Genomic DNA, 11,348 nt, shown 5'->3' with positions numbered 1-11,348 from the left:
CGGATCAGCCGGGCTGTGGCTCGTACGTTGGTTTGCGTGCAGCCAGCAGCAACAGCCTGGTTGATCAGGCTCTGATCCACCAGGAGGCCTGGTCACAGACCGGGCCGCGGGGGCGTTGACCCCCGGAACTCTCTCCAGGTAAACTCCAGGTATATATATATATATATTATATATATGTGTATATATTTATATATATTATATATATGTATATATATATATATATATATATTATATATATGTATATATATATATATATATATTATATATGTATATATATATATATATTATATATATGTATATATATATATATATATTATATATATATATATATATATATATATATATATATATATATATATATATATATATATATATATATATATATATATATATATATATATATATATATATATATATATATATGTGTGTGTGTGTGTGTGTGTGTGTGTGTGTGTGTGGACAGTGGACCCCAGTTATCGGCCGGTTCTGTTCTCGACCAACTCGGTTATCGGCCGGCTTTTCGGCGCCCGGTTATCGGCTGTTAATTTGGTGATGGGCTGTTTGGGACACGTCCATCTTGGCTTTGTCTCTCGGTGGCTGAGAAAGCTTCTGCTCATACATCCAAACATTTCGCTTGTTTTCCATTGTTTTTAGTGGAGTTTTTTGCAGTGCAACTGTGAAATAAGTAACCATGGCTCCAAATAAAGTTTCTTTGATAAAGAAAGTGAGAAACACGATGCAATTTAAGAAAGAAGTTGTTGAAAAGTATGAGTGCTAGAACTTGCCAGGATGTATGGGAAAAAAACAAATCAACAATCACTTCTATCCTGGTAAAGAAAGTAGAAATCAAGGAAGCTAATGTTGCGAAAGGGGTAAATATGATAACAAAACAAAGATCGCCAGTAATGGAAGATTTGGAGAAGTTATTGTTGGTGTGGGTCACCAAAAAACATTTAGCGGGAGATGGTGTTGTGGAGTCGATGATTTGTGAAAAGGCAAGGCAGTTACATGCGGATCTTGTGAATAAAATGCCTGGGACTAGTGCTGCTGTTAGTGAAATTAAGGCCAGCAAAGGTTGGTTTGAGAGATTTAAGAAGCGTAGTAGCATATACAGTGTGGTAAGGCATGGCACCTGGAGAAGAGAGGAATGCAGAGGAGAGAGAGAGATTTTGGGAGATGTTAAGTGAATGTATAGGAGCCTTTGAACCAAGTGAGAGAGTAATTGTGGTGGGGGATCTGAATGCTAAAGTAGGAGAAACTTTTAGAGAGGGTGTGGTAGGTAAGTTTGGGGTGCCAGGTGTAAATGATAATGGGAGCCCTTTGATTGAACTTTGTATAGAAAGGGGTTTAGTTATAGGTAATACATATTTTAAGAAAAAGAGGATAAATAAGTATACACGATATGATGTAGGGCGAAATGACAGTAGTTTGTTGGATTATGTATTGGTAGATAAAAGACTGTTGAGTAGACTTCAGGATGTACATGTTTATAGAGGGGCCACAGATATATCAGATCACTTTCTAGTTGTAGCTACACTGAGAGTAAAAGGTAGATGGGATACAAGGAGAATAGAAGCATCAGGGAAGAGAGAGGTGAAGGTTTATAAACTAAAAGAGGAGGCAGTTAGGGTAAGATATAAACAGCTATTGGAGGATAGATGGGCTAATGAGAGCATAGGCAATGGGGTCGAAGAGGTATGGGGTAGGTTTAAAAATGTAGTGTTAGAGTGTTCAGCAGAAGTTTGTGGTTACAGGAAAGTGGGTGCAGGAGGGAAGAGGAGCGATTGGTGGAATGATGATGTAAAGAGAGTAGTAAGGGAGAAAAAGTTAGCATATGAGAAGTTTTTACAAAGTAGAAGTGATGCAAGGAGGGAAGAGTATATGGAGAAAAAGAGAGAAGTTAAGAGAGTGGTGAAGCAATGTAAAAAGAGAGCAAATGAGAGAGTGGGTGAGATGTTATCAACAAATTTTGTTGAAAATAAGAAAAAGTTTTGGAGTGAGATTAACAAGTTAAGAAAGCCTAGAGAACAAATGGATTTGTCAGTTAAAAATAGGAGAGGAGAGTTATTAAATGGAGAGTTAGAGGTATTGGGAAGATGGAAGGAATATTTTGAGGAATTGTTAAATGTTGATGAAGATAGGGAAGCTGTGATTTCGTGTATAGGGCAAGGAGGAATAACATCTTGTAGGAGTGAGGAAGAGCCAGTTGTGAGTGTGGGGGAAGTTCGTGAGGCAGTAGGTAAAATGAAAGGGGGTAAGGCACCCGGGATTGATGGGATAAAGATAGAAATGTTAAAAGTAGGTGGGGATATAGTTTTGGAGTGGTTGGTGCAATTATTTAATAAATGTATGGAAGAGGGTAAGGTACCTAGGGATTGGCAGAGAGCATGCATAGTTCCTTTGTATAAAGGCAAAGGGGATAAAAGAGAGTGCAAAAATTATAGGGGGATAAGTCTGTTGAGTGTACCTGGTAAAGTGTATGGTAGAGTTATAATTGAAAGAATTAAGAGTAAGACGGAGAATAGGATAGCAGATGAACAAGGAGGCTTTAGGAAAGGTAGGGGGTGTGTGGACCAGGTGTTTACAGTGAAACATATAAGTGAACAGTATTTAGATAAGGCTAAAGAGGTCTTTGTGGCATTTATGGATTTGGAAAAGGCGTATGACAGGGTGGATAGGGGGGCAATGTGGCAGATGTTGCAAGTGTATGGTGTAGGAGGTAGGTTACTGAAAGCAGTGAAGAGTTTTTATGAGGATAGTGAGGCTCAAGTTAGAGTATGTAGGAAAGAGGGAAATTTTTTCCCAGTAAAAGTAGGCCTTAGACAAGGATGTGTGATGTCACCGTGGTTGTTTAATATATTTATAGATGGGGTTGTAAGAGAAGTAAATGCGAGGGTCTTGGCAAGAGGCGTGGAGTTAAAAGATAAAGAATCACACACAAAGTGGGAGTTGTCACAGCTGCTCTTTGCTGATGACACTGTGCTCTTGGGAGATTCTGAAGAGAAGTTGCAGAGATTGGTGGATGAATTTGGTAGGGTGTGCAAAAGAAGAAAATTAAAGGTGAATACAGGAAAGAGTAAGGTTATGAGGATAACAAAAAGATTAGGTGATGAAAGATTGAATATCAGATTGGAGGGAGAGAGTATGGAGGAGGTGAACGTATTCAGATATTTGGGAGTGGACGTGTCAGCGGATGGGTCTATGAAAGATGAGGTGAATCATAGAATTGATGAGGGAAAAAGAGTGAGTGGTGCACTTAGGAGTCTGTGGAGACAAAGAACTTTGTCCTTGGAGGCAAAGAGGGGAATGTATGAGAGTATAGTTTTACCAACGCTCTTATATGGGTGTGAAGCGTGGGTGATGAATGTTGCAGCGAGGAGAAGGCTGGAGGCAGTGGAGATGTCATGTCTGAGGGCAATGTGTGGTGTGAATATAATGCAGAGAATTCGTAGTTTGGAAGTTAGGAGGAGGTGCGGGATTACCAAAACTGTTGTCCAGAGGGCTGAGGAAGGGTTGTTGAGGTGGTTCGGACATGTAGAGAGAATGGAGCGAAACAGAATGACTTCAAGAGTGTATCAGTCTGTAGTGGAAGGAAGGCGGGGTAGGGGTCGGCCTAGGAAGGGTTGGAGGGAGGGGGTAAAGGAGGTTTTGTGTGCGAGGGGCTTGGACTTCCAGCAGGCATGCGTGAGCGTGTTTGATAGGAGTGAATGGAGACAAATGGTTTTTAATACTTGACGTGCTGTTGGAGTGTGAGCAAAGTAACATTTATGAAGGGATTCAGGGAAACCGGCAGGCCGGACTTGAGTCCTGGAGATGGGAAGTACAGTGCCTGCACTCTGAAGGAGGGGTGTTAATGTTGCAGTTTAAAAACTGTAGTGTAAAGCACCCTTCTGGCAAGACAGTGATGGAGTGAATGATGGTGAAAGTTTTTCTTTTTCGGGCCACCCTGCCTTGGTGGGAATCGGCCGGTGTGATAATAAAAAAAATAAAAAAAAAATAAGGCATGGCAAGGCTGCAAGTTCAGACAAATGTGCAGCTGAAGAATTCGTGCATGAATTCAAGGAGTGCGTAGAGGCTGAAGGATTCCTCCCCCATCAAGTGTTCATTTGTGACGAAACGGGCCTCTTTTGGAAGAAAATGCCAAAGAGAACCTATATCATGCAGGAGGAAAAGGCACTGCCAGGACACAAGCCTATGAAGGATAGGGTTACTCTTATGCTCTGTGGTAACACTAGTGGGGATTTCAAAGTGAAGCCTTTACTGGTGTATCACTGAAAATCCCAGAGTGTTCAAGAAAAACAATGTCATCAAGAGTAAATTGTGTATGTTCTGGAAAGCTAATAATAAGGCATGGGTCACGAGGCAAATTTTCGTTGACTGGGTCCATGAAGTGTTTGGTCCAAGTGTGAAAAAATACCTCCAGGAAAATAAATTGCCACTCAAGTGCCTCCTGGTACTGGACAATGCTCCTGCACATCCTCCAAACTTGGTAGACCAATTGTCTGTGGAGTTAACTTTTATAACAATGAAGTTCTTGCCTCCTAACACCACTCCTCTCATCCAACCCATGGACCAGCAGGTCATATATAACTTCAAAAAACTCTACACGAAACAAATGTTTCAAAGGTGCTTTGAAGTGACCTCGGACACTGGCTTGACCCTAAGAGAGTTCTGGAAGAATCACTTCAGTATCCTCCAATGCATAAGCCTTATAGATAAGGCTTGGCAGGGAGTGGCTTCCAGGACTTTGAACTCTGCTTGGAGAAAATTGTGGCCAGAATGTGTCCAAGAGAAGGGTTTTGAAGGGTTTGAGGCTGACCCTGACCCTGTTGACCCTCTGTCTGTTGTGGAATGTATTGTGGCTTTGGGGAAGTCCATGGGGTTGGATGTGAGTGGCCAGGATGTGGAAGAGTTGGTGGAGAACCACAGGGCAGAGCTAATCACTGAAATGCTGTAAGACCTTCATCTGCAACAGCAACAGACCACAGCTGAGGAACTTACTTCAGAGGAGGAGGAAGAGAAAGGGGAGAATGTGCCTTTTTCAGTAATTAAGGACATGTGTGCAAAGTGGAGTGAGTTGCAAAGTTTTGTGGAGAAATATCACCCTGACAAAGCTGAAACAAGCCATATCTGCAACATGTTCAGTGACAAAACCTTGTCCCACTTCAGGCAAATCTTAAAGAGACGCCAGAAACAGAGCTCTCTGGACAGATTTTTTGTGCGACAGGGGTCCAGTGACTCTCAAGCTGGTCCTAGTGACAGTAAAAGACAAAGAAGGGAAGTGTCCCCAGAGAGAGCTTTGATACCTGAAGTCCTTATGGATGGGGACTCCCCTTCCAAACAATAAACTCTCCTCCCTCTCCCCTCCTCACCTTCTTCCATATGCCAACAAGTCTTCATTAAAGGTATGTAATGTTCATTTATCAGTAAAATCAGTGCTTTACATTTCTTTCTCATTGTTTTGTGTATGTAAAACTATAGTTAATCTTTAAAAAATGTTTTTTTTGTTAATATTTTTGGGTGTCTGGAACAGATTAATTGTATTTATACATATAACAATAAGATAATAAAAGGACCCCAATGGAAATAAGTCACTTTGACTTTTTTGGGTTATGCTGGGTTCTCTCTATATATGCTGTTATATATGATAATCTATAGTAAGTTTATTTGTCATGTGGGTTTTCGATATGTGGATGGGTAAAAATACTCACGTAGGCTGGTAGTACGTATAATATATATCGGGAAGTATGGGAAGCGCCAACAGCCGACCTGCCTCTCTCTGCTGCCTATCTTCGACTGACTCAAAGTGCCTATGGGTGATGGGTGTTTGAAATCCTGCTATGGTCAGCAGCAATATGAATACAGTCAATGATTCACATAGACGGTTGGTAGTGAGTCATTTACTGGTACACTGGTTACTCGTAACTGGTTACTAGGAACTGGTACTACTACTGAGAGCTCGGCGACACTAACGTATGTCGTCCCGACATACAGCTACTACAAACTAGAGATGGCAGGTGTACGGCTTGGGCTGATTCTATACAATGTCAAAGTACACAACAATTGAACATTATAACATACATAAGTAGAATATTGGAATGGAAGCTTACGTAACTGAAACTGTAATGAAACTGTAACGCAATACAAGGTACAATATAGCACAACTCATCGAATGAAACTCAACGTTGGGATTACACAATAGAAGTGATAAAAAAAAATTTGATCGATCGATCTGTATTCATGTGATCTACGGATTCTGAGGAAGGAATATCTACAAAGAAAGAAGCGTTTAACAGAAAGGCAGATTCGGTGCACTCAAATCTAGACTGTTAACTCTCAGAATTCGGAGAGAACGTGAACACAAAAAAAAAATTCTTGAATACTGATAAGTTGATACTGTAATTATTCATCTATACAGGTTATTTACATTTAACCCCAACTCTGCTAGGGTGAGATTGATATATGCAGAATGGGTGTCATCTCTGGGAGGATCAAACTCTGTTGCACTGGCTAACTCATGCTGTATTTGAGGCAAATCTGAATTGGTAGTTACAAATGATACTTGAGGATTTCTGAATACCTGTCGTGTACGTAGGGAATAACGACATTCAGGTTGATCGTCTGACTGAGTATCAGAGGTAGAGAGTACAGGATCAGGAGGATTGTCAGAGTCTGTCACATTAGTCTGGGTTGGAACATCATTATCATCACATACTAACTTCATATGATCTAAATGCGATTCATTATACTTACCAGTACTAATTTCTTTAACTTTATACTTATTACCAGTGATATGTTCAACTACTCGATAAGGACCAACAAACTTTTGATCAAGTTTAGGCATTGCAGACGTTTTGTTAAAGTTAGTCAGCATAACTCTCGAACCTACTTTGATTTTGGATGGCTTTGCTCGAGTGTTTGCGACTCTTGTAAATTCTGCTGTTAATTTATGAAGTGTTTCACGGATTCTTCTGAAAACACTTTGAGCTAAGCTGGTACGAGTTGCTATGAAATCATCAGGGTTGTAATTTGGTTTCGGATTAGAATACAGCAACTCATAAGGCAAACGTTTATCTACACCATACAATGCATAATGTGGAGTGTCACCTATAGAAACATTGTAAGCAGAATTTATAGCACACTGCACATCAGGTATAACTTCATCCCAAGTTTCACTGTTGGGATTGATAGTGGCTCTCAAGACATCAAGTACTTTCTTATTGGTACGTTCTGCTAACCCATTGCTGGCAGGATGATGAGGAACAATGGTGGATTTAGAGATCTTGTACAAGGTGCACAAATTTTCAAGAATCTCATTACAGAATTCACCTCCATTATCTGTTACTAGGGACTTAGGGGTGGTATGGCTGCAGATAATGCGTTCTTTAAACGCTTTAGCTACTGTCTCGGCAGTCTTATCTGCAATAGGAACTAACTCACAATATCTGGTGAAATGGTCTACCATAACACAGATGTATGTTGCCTTGGAGGGAACATTGGAAATTAGTTAACAAATCTAGCGCAACTCTTTCCCAAGGTTCGCTAGTGGTTGGATACACTTGGATTGGATTAGGACCATTAGCATTACCTTTATGTTGCATGCAGACACTACATTTCTTAACATACTCAGAAATATCAGTTGCCATACGAGGCCAAAAGTATTTCAATCTGGCTTGTTTTACTGAACGATCCATACCAGGGTGCGCAACACCTGGTACATCATGAACTAGCTGTAAGGCTACATTCACTAGTGACTGTGGAATTACTAACTGGTAAACTCTTCTGCTAGGAGTACCCAACTCGGCTGTTCGATACAGTAATTCTTGGTTCATGACAAAGTCACTGATGGGTGCTGGTGGCTTCACAGTCAGAATAAGATCTTCCTGGAGCAGGAATCGAATCACACCAGACCACATGGGATCTGTTCGTTGAGCATTCTTTACATCTTCAGCACTAAATGGAGGGTCTGCAGTTACTATACTAACATGTCGCGATAAGGCATCTGCGACTACATTTGACTTGCCAGGTAAGTGTTCAAAGGTGGGATTGAACTCTTGGATAGTCAAGGTCCATCTGGCTAACCTTCCAGTAGGTTGTTTGTTCTGGAATAAAGGTATCAGTGGAGCGTGGTCTGTCAAGACATGAACAGAGTACTGATAAATAATGTCTCGGAAGTGCTTTAAAGACCATACTATTGCTAAAGCTTCTTGCTCAGTTACTGTATAATTACGTTCAGCCTTTGTAAGGACTCGGCTAGCAAATGCAACTGCGTTGTACTTGCCATCGGTCTTCTGAGCTAGTACGGCACCTATGCCAATAGAACTAGCATCAGTTGTCAGATAGAAGGGCTTAGAAAAATCTGGAAATTTCAAAATTGGAGCAGATGTTAGTTTTTCTTTTAGAGTTTGGAATGCTCTTTCTTGACAGAAGGTCCAAACAAAAGGAGCATCTTTCTTAAGCAACTCAGTTAGAGGAGCAGCTATGGAAGAAAAATTGGCAATGAAAGATCCATAAAAACCTGCTAAGTCCACAAAGGATCTTACGGCATCAGCAGTTTTGGGAGTTGGAAAATTTAGTACTGCAGTTACTTTACTTTGGTCAGTTGTAACCCCTCTAGGAGTGACTACGTGACCAAGAAACTTAATTTCTGATCTGAAAAATTGACATTTAGACAGTTTGATCTTTAAATTGGCTTCTTCAAGCTTACCAAGTACTACATCAAGTCTTTTCAAGTGTGTATGCACGTCTTTAGACATGACGATTACGTCATCTAAGTACACCATAAGTGCATTACCTATGAGACCTCTAAAGATATTAGTCATGAGCCTTGAGAACGTGATAGGGGAGGATCGTAATCCAAACGGCATACGGAGGAAGTGATAATGACCTGTAGGAGTGGAGAATGCAGTTAGCTCTTGGCTGTCCTCATGAAGAGGGACTTGCCAAAACCCTTGTAACAAGTCCAGGGTTGAAAAGACTTTGTTATCTCCGATGTTACGTAAAAGATCACCCAGTACAGTGTCACTAGCATGTTAAGAGACCATACAATAAGTGTCAGGGGCCCGAGACTGTTCAACTGCCTCCCAGCATACATAAGGGGGATTACCAACAGACCCCTGGCAGTCTTCAAGCTGGCACTGGACAAGCACCTAAAGTCGGTTCCTGACCAGCCGGGCTGTGGCTCGTACGTTGGTTTGCGTGCAGCCAGCAGCAACAGCCTGGTTGATCAGGCTCTGATCCACCAGGAGGCCTGGTCACAGACCGGGCCGCGGGGGCGTTGACCCCCGGAACTCTCTCCAGGTAAACTCCAGGTAAACTCCAGTCCCTCAGCCTGGAGTTACATACATTATCATACGTAACAACATATGTGTAGAGAACCTGGGATAACCAAAAAAAAAAAAATTAGAGTGAATTATTTCCACTATTTCTGTATTTCTGTATACCTGAATAAACTTTTTGCATAACTTCCAGGTTTAGCGCTTCCCTGTGAATATAATAATGGTAATTAATAAATTTATAGTAATAAATATAAAAAGAAGAGGTAGAAGATGAAGGGGAAGTAGAAGAGGTAGAACAGGAAGATGTAGAAGTAGAAGAAGAAGAAGTAGAAGAAGAGGTAGAAGTAAAAGAGGAAGAAAAAGAAATAGAGGTAGAAGAGAAAGAAGAGGAAGAAGTAGAAGAGGCAGAAGAAGTGGTAGAGGTAGAAGAGGAAGAAGAAGAAGTAGAGGTAGAAGAGGAAGAAGAAGTAGAGATAGAAGAGGAAGAAGAAGTAGAGATAGAAGAGGAAGAAGAAGTAGAGGTAGAAGAGGAAGAAGAAGAAGTAGAAGTAGAAGAGGAAGAAGAAGAAGTAGAGGTAGAAGAGGAAGAAGAAGAAGTAGAGGAAGAAGAGGAAGTAGAGGTAGAAGAAGAAGAAGAAGTAGAGGTAGAAGAGGAAGAAGAAGTAGAGATAGAAGAGGAAGAAGAAGTAGAGATAGAAGAGGAAGAAGAAGTAGAGGTAGAAGAGGAAGAAGAAGAAGTAGAGGTAGAAGAGGAAGAAGAAGTAGAGGTAGAAGAGGAAGAAGAAGAAGTAGAGGTAGAAGAGGAAGAAGAAGAGGTAGAAGAAGTAGAGGTAGAAGAGGAAGAAGAAGAGGTAGAAGAAGTAGAGGTAGAAGAGGAAGAAGAAGTAGAGGTAGAAGAGGAAGAAGAAGTAGAGGTAGAAGAGGAAGAAGAAGTAGAGGTAGAAGAGGAAAAAGAAGAAGTAGAGGTAGAAGAGGAAGAAGAAGTAGAGGTAGAAGAGGAAGAAGAAGTAGAGGTAGAAGAGGAAGAAGAAGAAGTAGAGGTAGAAGAGGAAGAAGAAGTAGAGGTAGAAGAGGAAGAAGAAGAAGCAGAGGTAGAAGAGGAAGAAGAAGTAGAGGTAGAAGAGGAAGAAGAAGAAGCAGAGGTAGAAGAGGAAGAAGAAGTAGAGGTAGAAGAGGAAGAAGAAGAAGTAGAGGTAGAAGAAGTAGAGGTAGAAGAGGAAGAAGAAGTAGAGGTAGAAGAGAAAGAAGAAGAGGTAGAAGAGGAAGAAGAAGTAGAGGTAGAAGAGGAAGAAGAAGAAGCAGAGGTAGAAGAGGAAGAAGAAGAGGTAGAAGAGGAAGAAGAAGTAGAGGTAGAAGAGGAAGAAGAAGAAGTAGAGGTAGAAGAGGAAGAAGAAGAAGTAGAGGTAGAAGAGGAAGAAGAAGTAGAGGTAGAAGAGGAAGAAGAAGAAGTAGAAGAGGAAGAAGAAGAAGTAGAGGTAGAAGAGGAAGAAGAAGTAGAGGTAGAAGAGGAAGAAGAAGAAGTAGAGGTAGAAGAGGAAGAAGAAGAAGTAGAGGTAGAAGAGGAAGAAGAAGTAGAGGTAGAAGAGGAAGAAGAAGAAGTAGAGGTAGAAGAGGAAGAAGAAGAAGTAGAGGTAGAAGAGAAAGAAGAAGTAGAGGTAGAAGAGGAAGAAGAAGTAGAGGTAGAAGAGGAAGAAGAAAAAGTAGAAGAGGAAGAAGAAGAAGTAGAGGTAGAAGAGGAAGAAGAAGAGGTAGAAGAGGAAGAAGAAGTAGAGGTAGAAGAGGAAGAAGAAGAAGTAGAGGTAGAAGAGGAAGAAGAAGAAGTAGAGGTAGAAGAGGAAGAAGAAGAAGTAGAGGTAGAAGAGGAAGAAGAAGTAGAGGTAAAAGAGGAAGAAGAAGAAGTAGAGGTAGAAGAGGAAGAAGAAGAAGCAGAGGTAGAAGAGAAAGAAGAAGTAGAGGTAGAAGAGGAAGAAGAAGTAGAGGTAGAAGAGGAAGAAGAAGTAGAGGTAGAAGAGGAAGAAGAAGAGGTAGAAGAGGAAGAAGAAGTAGAGGTAGAAGAGGAAGAAGAAGAAG

At 40.9% G+C, this 11,348-nt stretch overlaps 1 protein-coding gene across 1 annotated transcript; it reads left to right on the top strand.

The window, feature by feature from the left end:
* Positions 1-878: 878 nt before the first annotated feature.
* Positions 879-11,290, top strand: LOC138855513 (golgin subfamily A member 6-like protein 25; the record flags this gene model as incomplete). Its single annotated transcript, XM_070105229.1, has 7 exons — positions 879-1,074; positions 9,537-9,769; positions 9,836-10,039; positions 10,202-10,237; positions 10,541-10,675; positions 10,919-10,999; positions 11,165-11,290. Coding segments are annotated over exons 1-7 (1,011 nt in total), but the record flags the coding sequence as incomplete, so codon positions are not given.
* Positions 11,291-11,348: the final 58 nt, after the last annotated feature.

This window comes from Cherax quadricarinatus, chromosome 97, assembly GCF_038502225.1.
Source record: "Cherax quadricarinatus isolate ZL_2023a chromosome 97, ASM3850222v1, whole genome shotgun sequence".
Classification (NCBI taxonomy): domain Eukaryota; kingdom Metazoa; phylum Arthropoda; class Malacostraca; order Decapoda; family Parastacidae; genus Cherax; species Cherax quadricarinatus.
The sequence above is the reverse complement of the archived record's forward strand: the minus strand, read 5'-3'. Positions and strand labels throughout refer to the sequence as shown.